Raw genomic sequence first — 16,986 nt, 5'->3', positions numbered from 1 at the left:
GAAAACCAAAGGACCGCATACATTATGCCCAAACACAAGGTCATAAACTAATGTGGCTATAAATGAGGAATAAGGTTGAAGACAAAATCCACAGATTAATCTTCTGACGTGAGTTCAGCAAAACATCCTCTCAGAAACGGGTATGAACAGACAGATCACATCTTTCTCTCTACACTCACTGCTCTGCTCAGCCTGGCCTCAGTCCAACACCACTCCTCCTGCAGCTGTGGGGAGAGCCAGCTCAGTCCAGCACCACACCTCCTGCAGCTGTGGGGAGAGCCAGGGAGTCCCTCCCACTCTCTCTGTCACGCAGTTTCAGAGAAAACGAAACTTCACTCTGTTTGTGTGCGCAGTAAAATAACAATGCCGAGTACCTAGGCGGGTCTGCTCAGAACCAGGAAATATCTAGTGCTATTCACACACAGATTCAGGCAAACTACACCATATTCTGAACTAAATCTGTGTCACTTTGAGCAGTAAAATGGCACAGGCTGCCTGTCTTCTGGATCAGGACCAGTTCAGCTGTTCAATCTGTCTGGATCTACTGAAGGATCCGGTGACTATTCACTGTGGACACAGTTACTGTATGGGCTGTATTAAGGGCTGCTGGGATCAGGATGATCATACTGGTGTCTACAGCTGTCCCCAGTGCAGAGAGACCTTCACCCCAAGACCTGTTCTTGGCAAAAACACCATGCTGGCTGAAGTGGTGGAGAAACTGAAGAAGACAGGACTCCAAGCTGCTCCTCCTGCTCACTGTTACACTGGACCTGGAGATGTGGCATGTGATGTCTGCACTGGGAGAAAGCGCAAAGCCGTCAAGTCCTGTCTGGTGTGTCTGGCCTCTTACTGTGAAACTCATATCCAATTTCACTATGAATCTCCTGCCTTTAAGAAGCACAAACTGGTGAAAGCCACTGGAAACCTGCAGGAGAAGATCTGCTCTCATCATGACGAACCGCTGAAGATTTACTGTCGTACCGATCAGCAGTGTATCTGTTATCTGTGTACAATAGAGGATCACAGAGGCCATGATACAGTCTCTGTTTCGACAGCAAGAGCAGAGAAACAAGTAAGTACTGGAACTTACAAAAATAAAATATGCTTAGTTCTTTAGTTCTGTAAGAATATATCAGATATATACAGATATTCCATATATAACAATATTTTAACATATCTTCATTGGCATAGTACAAATTTACATATGTTATTACTATTCACTCAATTTTGTTCACACATGTTCATGAAATGCATCTTTCTGGGGTCTCTAACTTATATACTGGATATATTGGTGTTATGTATTTGTATTAAAGCACTAAAAAAAGAAGCACCGGACAGAGGATAATGTTTTCTATTACTTTACTGTCATCGTGCATTTCACAACTCCACACAAAAATACAACACTTCCTGACTACCTTGCCTGTCGTATCACAGCAGTTACAGTGCCACCTATTGGCCTGGAATGGGATTCGTTTTCAGAACACAACAATTAATTATTTATGGAATAAATACAATTTCCAGTCTGTATTCTCAATGACTGAAGAGACTACATATTGATACAGGTAGTATTATGAAATATAGTTTCTTTGTGCTGCAACAAGTGTTAAAACTTGTGTTGCGAGATTCCCAGTCACATGAACACATTGTTTGGTTGTGGTCAGTACACTGACAGGAGGGCCTGGATGGAAATCAAGTTGTGTTTATTGTAGAATGGATTGCTTGTCACTGCTTGCTGGGCTGACTATTCAGATTTATTCTGCAATGAGAGCCCTTCTCCAGTGTTGAGCCACTGTTTGACCACTGACTCCACTCTTCTACCTCACAGACTCAGTGCATGAGAGACCCACCCCTCTCTTTCACAGGAAAGGTTTTTATACCCCAGTGTATCACTGTGTGCTGCTCTCAATCACCTCTGCTCTAGACTGTTCAAAATAGCTGTGCTTTCTCACCCTAATATTAACACTCAAAATCAGGAATAACATTTACAATACAATGCAGGTACTTTATCAACCTGACTCTTTAGACAGCGTCATAAAACTCTGAGCAGTACATGGATGTGATTACAATGTAAAACACATCTAATTCTGAGAACATATGTATTTTCCATGTGATGACACAAGTTCAGCTAATGCATTGAATGCTTTATAGATTATATTTTCTATTCAGCATTTATGCATTTATTCATTGTGCAACTTTAAGGTTGAATCTATAAAATGAGTTTGAAGTTTCAAATCCACAGTGGTAACACAAATAAAACAGGAGGTGAACTGAGCCTTGTCACTGAACTGACATGTTAGCATTGTGAGAACATCAGCCGTGTCTGAGAACATGCAGAGGTTAACATGTTCACCTTTCACAGCTTCATTAAAGACAGCAGCATCAACGGTGAAAAGTTTATCATGATGCAGCAGCTCATGGGCATGCAGGTGCTGTTGCTTAGCGACGCATTAAAGTGTAAACAGGGAGGATTTCTGACTCGGGTTTGACATTTAATTTCAATAACAGAAACACAGGAAAAATATCCCAATTCAGCGCTTCCATGTGATTATCGTGATGCATGAATGGATGTATGGATTAAAATGGAATGTCTGCCCATATTTAGGCTGACACTTGTAGAGAACAGAGAAAGGGGGAATATCTGATTAAACTGCACAATTCGTACTGGAAGAACATTGTTCCATATAATTTGTGTCAAAGAGGGATAGAAACAAGAAAAATATCCACGTTCAGTTTTTTCATGGGATTATCATGGTGACTAAATATGTGGGTGTCATGGTGATACTCTGTCCATAGATGCAGGAAAGGAGTAGAGAAAGAGGGAGTATCTGAGACATTACATTTTTACATCAATGCCATTTGGCAGATGCTCTTATCCAGACCGACATACAACAAAGTGCAAAGTGCAAACCCATAACAGGGATGCAGTGAAAGACCCTAGAGAGGAGTACAGTTTCAACTGCTAACTGTACAAAAAAGATAAGGACTAGGGGCGATTTGATTCATGGATTATATTTATATCCACATTTTAAAAAGTATACCGCATCACTCAAATATATGATACATCCTGTAAAGGAAGCGCATGGTTGTGTACAAATGTAAAATGTAAAAATATGATTGCAGATTCTAAGTAACTGAAAGCAGAAAACGAATACAGCTGTTGTGCTGTCTTTGGCTAATGGCTAGCTGCAACAGTCTAAGTTGCTTAGTTACTGAGTTATGATATAGCTTCAGGAGCCATGGTGGATGATGACAGTAGTACAGACTGTAGTCATGATATTGTGGAATGATTGATGTATGTCCACAGAAGCAGATGGGGGCGACACAGAGTAAATTCCAGCAGAGAATCCAGGAGAGAGAGAAGGAGCTGCAGGATCTGAGACAGGCTGTGCAGTCACTCAAGGTGGGTACTGACCAGAGGAGAAGACAACAGCTGGCTGCTGGAAGAGCCATTTCAGGGCTCAGTCACGGCTCTCCTCCAATCAGCCAGTGAGGAGCCCAGTGTTGGGCCACTTTCCAGCCCTGTGGGGCTCAATCCCACTGAGCCACAGTGTGGGGAACAGGCTGTCTGGGGTCCCAGTAAGAGCTGAGTGAAAGGCCTAGTTAAAATGTACAGCCCTCCTCTCTCTGTGTCTCCTGACAGAGCTCTGCACAGACAGCAGTGGAGGACAGTGAGAGGATCTTTACTGAGATGATCCGCTCCATTGAGAGAAGGTGCTCTGAGGTGAAAGAGCTGATCAGAGATCAGGAGACGGCTGAAGTGAGTCGGGCTGAAGGACTCCTGGAGCGACTGGAGCAGGAGATTGCTGAGTTGAGGAGGAGAGACGCTGAGCTGGAGCAGCTCTCACACACAGAGGATCACATCCATTTCCTCCAGGTAACATCACTGGCTCTCTGACAGAGCTGTCTGATGGAGCTGCTCCTGATTCCTCATCTGACTGGAATTTCTGACCTACACTGTGGACATGATCACTTTCTGTTGTCCTCTAATCTTGTAGTTAGTCTTGTCCAGACATACGTTCAGTGACCATCTCTCTCCCCATCTCTCTCTCTCTCTCTCTCTCTCTCTCTCTCTCTCTCTCTCTCTCTCTCTCTCTCTCATTAGAGCTCTAAGTCTCTCTGTGTCCCTCCTGGACCTGGAGACTTACCCAGCATCACTGTCAGTCCACACATCTCTTTTGAGGCTGTGAGGAAATGTGTCTCTGAGCTGAAAGAGCGACTGTAGGACGTCTGCAAGGGGGAAATGTCTAAGATCTCCAGGGCAGGCAGAGCAGTGGGCTGCTTTACTGAAGGGGAGACCTGTCCCCTCTGCATGGAGCCCTTTCAGAAGAAGCAGAGGCTGATGTGTACTCATGCCATCTGTGCAGCCTGTCTGGAGAGATCTGTAGAAAGACTGGGTCTCCAGTGTCCAGTGTGTCAACAAGCACTCAGAGTGCTGGGAGACCAGCCAGAGGGACAGATGACACATTCAATATACAATTCGCATTATATATTGATTACATACAATATTCCTGATGGAATACAGACTGTAAGTAATACTACTTCATATTTCATTACTATTAGAGTCGTGTGTGATTGGAGAAAAAATTATAATGTTCTGCAGTGTGATGAATGTAATATAATAGTAATATAAATATATTACTGTCAGTAGCCTATTCATGATAGTAGGACTCTTCCCCCTCACACTAGTACAATGTCAGATCTGTACATCACATGACAACAAAGTAAAAACAAGACAAAATATTACATTAAAATAACCTAAATTAAACTACAATACACAGGGCTCCATGTGCTCAGGGATATGCAGGGACAGATGACATGGGAACATTACAGATTTGGAATGACATATTTAAGGATTACATACAATAACCCCAGAGGAATTCAAACAGGAATAAATGAGCATTTATTCAGGAGGGCTTCATATTTCAATAGGCATTGGGAAAAAATGTATTTTGGAGCAGTGTCATGCATCGAGTTCACTGCCAATCTATTTCTTCATGAAGAAAAATCACATTTGCTCACATTCTATGAGCACAGTAATATATTGCAGTGCGCCAACATGCTATTTTTATTCTGTTATTTTCACCTCATACTATATATTTTCCAGGTATATATCCATTAACTACTCATAGTATTAGTGCTATAGAGGGTAGTGCTGAAGAGCCCCATAATTATATCTTCATAATCTTTGATTAAAGGAGGTACCAACCCATGCAGCCACATACTGTAACTGCATTTTCTGGACTTTTCCATCACAGATGGTGGAAAGTTCATTACAGACAGGCAAACAAAAGAGCAAGATTTTATTTAGCATATGAGACTGAATTTGCATATTTAGTGTCATCATCTATACTGTAGAGCATATTTTGTTCCACCGTGTTTTAAAGAGACATCCGGGGTGATCTACTGATAATCATAATGTCTAATTTGTAGATATTTAGAAAGTCCCCTCTTGGTAATTGGTGTTGTATATGAAACATTGAAATAATTGAAATACCCCTTTTTGGAATAAACCATGAATGCTATAAGCAGCTCCTTGCCAAGTATCAAACTCTGAGCTGTTTTAGCAGGCAGGAGATCAGGATTGCCCACTAGTGCTGACAGAATAGGTAGTGGGAGATAACCCTTCAGGCATTGTTAATGTTGGCCCATATGTTGGTCTATGTTCAGTTGTGGAGTCTCTCCCTCTGGTCCTGTTTGTGATGCAGTGTGATGAGCCTGGTCCAGTTTCATTATGTCTCTCTTTACCTGCATGTCGAGCACAGAGGGGATACAAGTCTCTGAAAACCTGAGGGCTCCTTTTCCTCTGCGCCTGCTTTCAGTCCCACCTCTTGAGATTTTGTTGACGAATCCTGGAGTTGATCCTGTGCTTTCTGAAGGGACGATTCCAGTGTAGTTTTCAGCCACTGTGTCGTAGTCTTCAACGTCTGAAACCCTTCACTCGACCTCACCCATTCTTTATATAAGTGTGTCCATTTTATTGGAGATTTCAGAGATTGGAGCAGATCTAGTCTGTATTTTTGAGTCCAACAGTTTTTGAAAAGATATGTACTGTATGTATGTATGTTATAGTTATGATAAGCACTTTATTGTATGTAATGACTATAATGTAATGTAATATGTACTGTAATGATCCATACACATGCTACATAAGATCAACTTCCATACCTTTGCCCTTTTCCCTGTGTGTTATATTGTGTTTGCAGGAGGCCCATCCCAACCCAGGGAAGCCCTGTACTGGACTCCAAACACAAGCCTTTTTACCAAAGAGCCAAGAGGGCTGGGAGGTACTGAAGCTGCTACAAAGAGCCTTTGAGCAGAAGCTGATTTTTACTGTGGCTGCAACTCATGGAGCTACAGACAGAGTCGTCTACACTGACATCCCCCATGATGCATCAGCGTACGGTCTTTTAGTGTTATTCACAAAGTTCTGTAACTGCAGGATTTGGTTTCTTTTTCAGATTATTTGTAGAAATATGAATTGTATCTTTGATAATCTCTCAGTTACCGGCAGTATCAGTGTGGCTGTAGAACCTGTGGGTTTCTCCATGTCTCCTGTGTTGAGCTCAGTCCTTCTGCTCCTTGATCAGTGTGTGTTTCTGTCTTACACAGGGAAGAGTGTTACCAGCCTGGATTCCTGCAGAGTGTGAAGGCAGCACTCAGAGCCAAAGGCATTGAGTGATGAACAGAGACATCCACTCATTCAGTTATATCTTTTCACTAAATTGAATAGTTATGGTTGTTTAAACCTTTTCGTCCTCATGACTATTTGTATTTCTAATTGCATTATGTGTACGTATTATCATGTAGGTATTTTACGGAATTTGTCTTGTGTTTTGCATACACATCGACACGTATTTCATATCTACTTTGCTCTCATGTTTTTGCTGAAAAAAATGTTATGTCTCCTGCTGGCCTGCCATCCGAGGGTGGTGTCCTGACATTTCAGTTAATGAAACAAATCAACTTTTCACATCCATCTTCTATCTGTGTATCTGATTCATAAAGGAATGAATTAGCTGCACGGTATAAAGTATACATATGTTCATGGAATATGTCCCCATTAAATGATCAGATGAATTAAAAGGGTAATAAGTAGTAGGGATTCAGATTTGTCTGCTTGGCTCGATGTTAAAGTTCATGGATGGAATCAGACTGCTCTATGTCTGTGTAACAGGTGAAGTAATTGCCTGAGTCCGAGGTGGGATTTGAACCCCGGCCTTCTCACCTGTCCAAATTATTTGTTGAACGAACGCGTTACCAGTCAGCTAAAGACAAGCTCGCCTCTAGCCAAGGGCAACAACGTTCTTTTGAATTTGAGGGTTACGTCATCGGGGAGTGTTGTCGCGATAACCTGCTACCAGCCTACGCATTCACCGCACCATCCGTGCTTACTAGCGAACTAGCCGAGCCAACCACACTACATCTGCATGGTCCTAATGCACTGAACCAGCTGTTCCATCAAACTCTCTGACACAAGTGAGCAAGTCAGGGATTTGAGGGCCTTTTAAATGATATTCTGGAAAACTTTGAATACTTCACCCTTTTTTACAGGTAAAAATACGTACATATTTAAACTTCCAGTGAGGCATTAATGGTTTTGGCAGTATACGTTGGTGTAAACTGGTGTTGGCTCTCCATATTTTATATGATACAGTCCTGTTTCCAACTTGAAATAAAAAATAATCCAGATTCCCAGGAAATGGCTTCAGTACATGTGTGTGATGTGATGTAATTGGTTGTTTTAAGTAACAAAATGTTAAAATGAATACAAAGAAAGATATTGTTGTTTTGCAGTCTGTCTCAAGATAATGGCAAACTGCAACTGTCTGAAGTTTTTTCTCTGGCAGAAAAGTTACAAACCGTTGAAGCATGCATACAGCACACACTTTGTTAACTCCTAATTCCATGTAGGGGCGTCCTGTGGCGTAGTGGTAAAGGTACATGACTGGGACACGATAGGTTGGTGGTTCTATTGCCGGTGTAGCCACAATAAGATCCACACAGCTGTTGGGCCCTTGAGCAAGGCCCTTAACCCTGCATTGCTCCAGGGGAGGATTGTCTTCTGCTAAGTCTAATCAACTGTACGTCGGTCTGGATAAGAGCGTCTGCCAAAATGCCAATAATATATAATATAGCATATATATATTTGTACTTTGAGCTGTAACCAACAGTGAATGCAGTTTGAGCATGTTTGGCTTTGTGATGACCCAGCTCAATGGTCATGATGAAATGGCAGCCACACAGCCTTAATTTAATGAAGAAAAAAAGGCCACATTTATTACAGACGCAATACATTTCGGAAATAATAATTAGATGTGACTGTATAATGTTGTGTAGGGCTGTTGTGTGTATCAAATGCGAAAGAACGCAAAAACAACAAAAAACAGGTGTCGGAGAGAAGAACATCTGATTTTAATGGCTTTCAGCCAGCAGGTGCTCAGATGAAGGGGCCAACATTCGAGTGATCAGTTTCACCAGATGACATGAAGGTTTCACCAGATGACCTGAAGGTTTCACCAGATGACATGAAGGTTTCACCAGATGACCTGAAGGTTTCACCAGATGACATGAAGGTTTCACCAAATGACATGAAGGCACCCTCTACTGATGTCTATACTTTTGCTCAAGAAGCCCATTTTCTCATTGGCTCCATTCATGTTTGATAGAAAATAACAAATATTTCCACACATATATTGATGTTTTCACTATTTTACATGCAGTGGGCTCCAGAATTATTAAAATTATCTTCATTCTAAGCGGACCTTAGAATAAATGATTTTTCTTTTTTATTATTACCTACTGCGCATGTTGATCAACGAAATAACATCCAGTGCCTGGTGCTACAACTCTGCAGCAACATGCAGTCTCACAATAGTTCATTTACGTCACAAAATGCATCAAAACTAGTTTTTTCATTCACAGAACAAGGATCTAAAAAACGCTAACAACCAGTGGCATTACAGTAGATGCACTATTTTCTGTCAGTTATTTGCAAATTAAACATATAGATTTTGGTGGTTCAGCCTGATATTGTTTTAAAAGCAATGAATAAATCATTCCGTTTGGTCCACATACAGTGCTCTTGTGCCAACTGTGTGAAAAGTTAAACTCTGTATCAAGAAATGCTTGTTGCAATTGAAAAAAAAATGCTTGTTGTAATTGTAAAAAAAAAAAAAAAAACTGTGAAAGAAACGTTTGTTGTAATGATATATTTTTACAGCATTCTGATTTTGTTCAATGATTCCACTCTCTTCTACTGTTTCCACTATTCCCTTTATTTAGAACCACAAAAAAAAACATTTTCAAACATGTATCACGTATTCTAACTGCAATATTAAAATGCTGTAAAAACAACTAAACAGTGAAGCTACAAATATCTTTTATATATATGATCTAAACCAGTATTTCACGATAAATGAGTTACTTGACCGAGTAAAGAGTTTGGAAGTGGAAGATTTCTTCAAAGATATGAATGCACAATGCATGTTTTGAACAGGCAAGCAGGCTGTGTTACAAGTGCTTTCTGTTTTAAGTCTTGTGTCTAAGGTTTTGAAAATTGAGCACAACCTTGTGAGATTAGTGCCAAAGTGATTGTAAAAAACTATAATATACAATTCTCAAGCTTTTGGTGTTTTGTGGAGAAGTACATCATTCGGGCACGCCTGGTGCAGGAGCGCCCTCTGGTGCACAATTACATTCACACAAGCCCCAAGAATTCAAGGCAAATACACTCAGTATAAATACTTTATTGGGTATTTATTAATCTCATTAAGCCTTTTGCTACTCTAGCCTGGCCACTGAGAGGTTTGACACGTTTTGGGACCCCCTCGAAAATGAGAGGATACCTCTCAAAGGGTTTATCCCGTTACAATAAATGTCCTTTTATTATGCGTTGTGTGTTCAGAGATGCTCTTCTGCATACTACTGTTGTACTGTGGGGTTATTTGCGTTACTGTCACCTTCCTGGCAGCTTTGACCAGTCTGGCCCTTCTCCTCTGACCTCTCTCATGAACAACGCGTTTTGTCTGCAGAACTGCTGCTCACTGGATGTTTTTTTGTTTTTTTGCACCATTCTCTGCAAACTCTAGAGACTGCTGCGTGTCGAAAACCCAAGAGATCAGCAGTTTCTGAGAAACTCAAACTGCCCTATCTGGTACCAGGTTCTGGTACCCACAGGTTGATATGACACAGTCCTATGACAGAACTCATGTCAGGGATTATGTATGGTACATGCACTGCAACACATGGGATACGAAATAAAATGATAAAATGATGAGTATGAAGTCAAAGTACAGACTGGAAACGTTAATTTGAGGGCGTGTCTATCCATACTCAATTCTCAGTCACTGGCCTCATGCTGATTGGCCACAAATCTTTCCACTGCTGAATCGTCCTAACTCCTTCAGGGGTGGAGCTTCAGTGAGCTGTCAGTCATTGACTTACTTTACTGACCAATAAACAGGTTTTGCCCTCCACAGCAATATCAAAGCAACACAGTATCACTGAGAACAGACCGTAATGTTGCCTCTTGTCCAGTTTTAATGAAGCGGCAATAAAGTAGCAAAAAAGTTGAAAACAAAGTCCACTTCCTGATTCCACCACCACACCTGCATCTGTGGCCAGAAGTAGGGCACCTCTCCCTTTCTCTCTGTCACGCAGTTTCAGAGAAGCTAAACTCTGTCTCTGTCAGCGGGAGCAGTGAAATAGCACCGACCATCTAGGCGGGTCTGCTCAGAACCAGGAAATAGCTAGTGCTCTTTCTCACACAGATTTAGGGAAACTAAACCACATTCTGAACTAAATCTAGTCTCTGGCACTTTGAGCAGTGAAATGGCACAAGCAGCAGGTTTTCTGGATCAGGACCAGTTGAGCTGTGCGATCTGTCTGGATCTAGTGAAGGATCCGGTGGCTATTCCCTGTGGACACAGTTACTGTATGGGCTGTATTAAGGGCTACTGGGATCAGGATGATCATACTGGTGTCTACAGCTGTCCCCAGTGCAGAGAGACCTTCACCCCAAGGCCTGTTTTAAGAAAAAACACCATGCTGGCTGAAGTGGTGGAGAAACTGAAGAAGACAGGACTCCAAGCTGCTCCTCCTGCTCACTGTTACGCTGGACCTGGAGACGTGGCGTGTGATGTCTGCACTGGGAGAAAGCGCAAAGCCGTCAAGTCCTGTCTGGTGTGTCTGGCCTCTGTACTGTGAAACTCACCTCCAGCCTCACTATGAATCTCCTGCCTTTAAGAAGCACAAACTGGTGAAAGCCACTGGAAACCTGCAGGAGAAGATCTGCTCTCATCATGACGAACCGCTGAAGATTTACTGTCGTACCGATCAGCAGTGTATCTGTTATCTGTGTACAATAGAGGATCACAGAGGCCATGATACAGTCTCTGTTGCGACAGCAAGAACAGAGAAACAAGTAAGTACTGGAACTTTCCACAATAAAAATGCTTAGTTTTGGGTTTCATATGAACAAAATATCACATATATACAGATAAGACATATTTAACAATATTTAAAAAAAATCCATAACATATCTTGTTGGGCATACTCTTACTCAATAATTTCTTCCAAATTTATATAGGAGATTACGACTCAGTTTTGTTCACACATGTTCATGAAATGCATTTTTCTGGGGTCTAACTGAAATACTGGATATATTGGTGTTATGTATTTGTATTAAAGCACTTTTAAAAAAAAGCACCAGGCAGAGGAAAAAGTTTCCTATTACTTTACTGTAATCTCGCATTTCACAAACAACTCCACACAAAAATTCAACACTTCCTGACTACCTCACCTGTCGTATCACAGCAGTTACAGTGCCACCTAGTGGCCTGGAATGGGATTCGTTTTCAGAACACAACAATTCATTATTTATGGAATAAATACAATTTCCAGTCTGTATTCTGAATGACTGAAGAGACTACATATTGATGCAAGTGGTATTTTGAAATATAGTGTCTTGTCCTGCAACTAGTTTTAAAACATGTGACGCGAGATTCCAAGTCACATGAACACATTGTTTGGTTGTGGTCAGTACACAGACAGGAGGGCCTGGATGGAAATCAAGTTGTGTTTATTGTAGAATGGATTGCTTGTCACTGCTTGCTGGGCTGACGATTCAGATTTATTTTGCAATGAGAGCCCTTCTCCAGTGTTGAGCCACTGTTTGACCACTGACTCCACTCTTCTACCTCACAGACTCAGTGCATGAGAGACCCACCCCTCTCTTTCACAGGAAAGGTTTTTATACCCCAGTGTATCACTGTGTGCTGCTCTCAATCACCTCTGCTCTAGACTGTTCAAAATGGCTGTGCTTTCTCACCCTAATATTAACACTCAGAATCAGGAATAACATTTACAATACAATGCAGGTACTTTACCAACCTGACTCTTTAGATCGTGTCATAAAACTCTGAGCAGTACATGGATGTGAATACAATGTAAAACACATCTAATTCTGAAAACATCTGTATTTTTTCCCGGGGATGACACAACAAGTAGCATCATGAAAACAAATCTGTCGCAGAAATGAAGTTCAGCTAATGAATAGAAAGCTTTATAGATTATATTTTCTATTCAGCATTTATTCATTTTCTATTTCTGTGGACTGGGCAACTTTAAGGTTGAATCTATAAAATGTGTTTGAAGTTTCAAATCCACAGTGATAACACAAATAAAACAGGAAGTGAGCTGAGCCATGTAACTCAACTGACATGTTAGCATTGTTAGAACAGCAGCCGTGTCTGAGAACATGCAGAGGTTAACATGTTCACCTTTCACAGCTTCATTAAAGACAGCAGCATCAATGGTGAAAAGTTTATCATGATGCTGCAGCTCATGGGAATGCAGGTGCTGTTGCTTAGTGACGCATTAAAGTGTAAACAGGGAGGATTTCTGACTCTGGTTTGACATTTAATTTCAATAACAGAAACACAGGAAAAGTTAAAATGGAATGTCTGCCCATATTTAGGCTGACACTTGTAGAGAACAGAGAAAGGGGGAATATCTGATCTGATTAAACTGCACATTTCTTACTGGAAGAACATTATTCCAGTCAAAGAGGGATAGACACAGGAAACATCCACGTTCAGTTTTTCCATGTGACTTATCATGGAGACTAAATAGGTGGGTGTCATGGTGATACTAGATGCAGGAAAGGAGTAGAGAAAGAGGGAGTATCTGATTCATAACATTTTTACATTAATGCCATTTGCAGACGCTCTTATCCAGAGCAACGTACAACAAAGTGCAAAGTGCATACCCATAATTTATGCACTTTGTGATAAGTGCACTTAAAGACCCAAGAGGGAAATACAATTTAAACGGCTATCATTACAAAAAAGATGAGGACTAGGGCTGACTTGATAAATAGATTATACTTATATCTAAATTTTAAAAAGTATACCGCATCACTCAAATATATGATGTATCCTGTAAAGGAAGCGCATTGTTGTGTACAAATGTAAAATGTAAAAATATAATTGCTGATTCTCAGTAACTGAAAGCAGAAAACAAATACTGCTGTTGTGCTGTCTTTGGCTAATGGCTAGCTGCAACAGTCTAAGTTGCTTAGTTACTGAGTTATGATATAGCTTTAGGAGCCATGGTGGATGATGACAGTAGTACATACTATAGTCATGATATTGTGGAATGATTGATGTTTGTCCACAGAAGCAGCTGGGGGCAACACAGAGTAAATTCCAGCAGAGAATCCAGGAGAGAGAGAAGGAGCTGCAGGATCTGAGACAGGCTGTGCAGTCACTCAAGGTGGGTACTGACCAGAGGAGAAGACAACAGCTGGCTGCTGGAAGAGCCATTTCAGGGCTCAGTCAGGGCTCTCCTCCAGTCAGCCAGTGAGGAGCCCAGTGTTGGGCCACTTTCCAGCCCTGTGGGGCTCAATCCCACTCAGCCACACTGTGGGGAACAGGCTGTCTGGGGTCCCAGTAAGAGGTGAGTGAAAGGCCAAGTTAAAATGTACAGCCCTCCTCTCTCTGTGTCTCCTAACAGAGCTCTGCACAGGCTGCAGTGGAGGACAGTGAGAGGATCTTTACTGAGATGATCCGCTCCATTGAGAGAAGGTGCTCTGAGGTGAAAGAGCTGATCAGAGATCAGGAGAAGGCTGAAGTGAGTCGGGCTGAAGGACTCCTGGAGCGACTGGAGCAGGAGATTGCTGAGTTGAGGAGGAGAGACGCTGAGCTGGAGCAGCTCTCACACACAGAGGATCACATCCATTTCCTCCAGGTAACATCACTGGCTCTCTGACAGAGCTGTCTGATGGAGCTGCTCCTGATTCCTCATCTGACTGGAATTTCTGACCTACACTGTGGACATGATCACTTTCTGTTGTCCTCTTTTCTTGTAGTTAGTCTTGTCCAGACATACGTTTAGTGACCATCTCTCTCCCCATCTCTCTCTCTCTCTCTCTCTCTCTCTCTCTCTCTCTCTCTCTCTCTCTCTCTCTCTCTCTCTCTCTCTCTCTCTCTCTCTCTCATTAGAGCTCTAAGTCTCTCTGTGTCCCTCCTGGACCTGGAGGCTTACCCAGCATCACTGTCAGTCCACACATCTCTTTTGAGGCTGTGAGGAAATGTGTCTCTGAGCTGAAAGAGCGACTGGAGGACGTCTGCAAGGGGGAAATGTCTAAGATCTCCAGGGCAGACAGCGCAGTGGGCTGCTTTACTGAAGGGGAGACCTGTCCCCTCTGCATGGAGCACTTTCAGAAGAAGCAGAGGCTGATGTGTACTCATGCCATCTGTGCAGCCTGTCTGGAGAGATCTGTAGAAAGACTGGGTCTCCAGTGTCCAGTGTGTCTACAAGCACTCAGAGTGCTGGGAGACCAGCCAGAGGGACAGATTACACATTTAATGTACAATTCACATTTTATATTGATTAGATACAATATTCCTGATGGAATACAGACAGTAAGTAATACTTCTTCATATTTCATTACTATTGGAGTCATGTGTGTGACTGGAGAAAAAATCATAATGTTCTGCAGTATGATTAATGTAATAAAATAGTAATATAAATATATTACTGTAAGCAGCCTATTCATGATATTAGGACTCTTCCCTCTGACACTAGTACAATGTCAGATCCGTACATCACATGACAACAAAGTAAAAACAAGACAAAATAATACATTAAAATAACCTAAATTAAACTACAATACACAGGGCTCCTTGTGCTCAGGGATATGCAGGGACAGATGACATGGAAACATTACAGATTTGGAATGACATATTTAAGGATTACATACAATAACCCCAGAGGAATTCAAACAGGAATAAATGAGCATTCATTCAGGAGGGCTTCATATTTCAATAGGCATTGGGAAAAAATGTATTTTGGAGCAGTGTCATGCATCGAGTTCACTGCCAATCTATTTCTTCATGAAGAAAAATCACATTTGCTCACATTCTATGATCACAGTAATATTGTGCAGTGCGCCAAGATGTTATTTTTATTCTGTTATTTTCACCTCATACTATATATTTTCCAGGTATATAAACATGAACTACTCATAGTATGAGTGCTATAGAGGGTAGTGCTGAAGAGCCCCAGAATTATATCTTCATAATCTTTGATTAAAGGAGGTACCAACCCATGCAGCCACAAACTGTAACTGCATTTTCTGGACTTTTCCATCACAGATGGTGGAAAGTTCATTTCAGATAGGCAAACAAAAGAACTAGATTTTATGTAGCATATGACACTGAATTTGCATAAATCCAGAGGAACAGAGATAGTCTAATAATGTCATATTTAGTGTCATCATCTATACTGTAGAGCATATTTTGTTCCACCGTGTTTTAAAGAGACATCCAGGGTGATCTATTTTAGCAGGCAGGAGTGCAGGATTGCCCACTAGTGCTGAGAGAATAGGTAGTGGGTGATAACCCTTCAGGCATTGTTAATGTTGGCCCATATGTTGGTCTATGTTCAGTTGTGATGGTCCTGTTTGTGATGCAGTATGATGAGCCTGGTCCAGTTTCATTATGTCTCTCTTTACCTGCATGTCGAGCACAGAGGGGTTACAAGTCTCTGAAAACCTGAGGGGTCCTTTTCCTCTGCGCCTGCTTTCAGTCCCACATCTTAAGATTTTGTTGACCAATCCTGGAGTTGATCCTGTGCTTTCTGAAGGGAAGATTCCAGTGTAGTTTTCAGCCCCTGTGTCGTAGTCTTCAACGTCTGAAACCCTTCACTCGACCTCACCCATTCTTTGTAAACGTGTGTCCATTTTATTGGAGATTTCAGAGATTGGAGCAGATCTAGTCTGTATTTTTGAGTCCAACAGTTTTTGAAAAGATATGTACTGTATGTATGTTATAGTTATGATCAGCACTTTATTGTATGTAATGACTATAATGTAATGTAATATGTACTGTAATGATCCATACACGTTACATAAGATCTACTTCCATACAGTTCCCCTTTTCTCAGTGTTATATTGTGTGTGCAGGAGGTCCATCCCAACCCAGGGAAGCCCTTCACTGGAATCCAAACTGACTCCTGGTTTCCAAACAGCCCAGAGCCGAGAGGGCCGGGAGGTGGTGAAGCTGCTGAAAAGAGCCTTTGAGCAGAAGCTGATTTTTACTGTGGCTGCAACCCATGGAGCTGCAGACAGAGTCGTCTACACTGACATCCCCCATGATGCATCAGGGTACGTTCTTTTAGTGTTATTCACAAAGTTCTGTAACTGCAGGATTTGGTTTCTTTTTCAGATTATCTGTATAAATATGAATTCTTGTATGTTTGATAATCTCTCAGTTACCAGCAGTATCAGTGTTGCTGTAGAACCTGTGGGTTTCTCCATGTCTCCTGTGTTGAGCTCAGTCCTTCTGCTCCTTGATCAGTGTGTGTTTCTGTCTTACACAGGGTTAAATGCAAACAGCCTGGATTCCTGCAGAGAGTGAAGGCAGTGCTCAGAGCCAAAGGCATTGAGTGATGAACAGAGATCCACTCATTCAATACCATCCCTTT

General features: G+C 41.6%; 2 protein-coding genes across 2 annotated transcripts in view; both read left to right on the top strand.

Moving 5' to 3' along the window:
• Window positions 1-16,986, top strand: part of LOC133125926 (E3 ubiquitin/ISG15 ligase TRIM25-like) — a 45,369-nt gene that overhangs the window by 13,797 nt on the left and 14,586 nt on the right. Inside the window, exons 3-4 of the mRNA XM_061237681.1 lie at window positions 14,014-14,247; window positions 14,502-14,924. Of these exons, the coding sequence (XP_061093665.1) occupies window positions 14,014-14,247; window positions 14,502-14,924 (657 nt within the window). The remainder of the gene's footprint in view (window positions 1-14,013; window positions 14,248-14,501; window positions 14,925-16,986) is intronic.
• Window positions 383-5,324, top strand: LOC133125927 (E3 ubiquitin/ISG15 ligase TRIM25-like). The gene is made up of 4 exons (XM_061237682.1): window positions 383-1,072; window positions 3,305-3,400; window positions 3,641-3,874; window positions 4,103-5,324. Exons 1-4 carry the CDS (start codon window positions 482-484, stop codon window positions 4,220-4,222), a joined length of 1,041 nt encoding a protein of 346 aa, XP_061093666.1. The 5' UTR covers window positions 383-481; the 3' UTR covers window positions 4,223-5,324.

The sequence above is a fragment of the Conger conger genome, chromosome 4 (genome assembly GCF_963514075.1).
Source record: "Conger conger chromosome 4, fConCon1.1, whole genome shotgun sequence".
In the NCBI taxonomy this organism is placed as follows: domain Eukaryota; kingdom Metazoa; phylum Chordata; class Actinopteri; order Anguilliformes; family Congridae; genus Conger; species Conger conger.
This window is presented reverse-complemented; position numbering and strand designations above follow the sequence as displayed.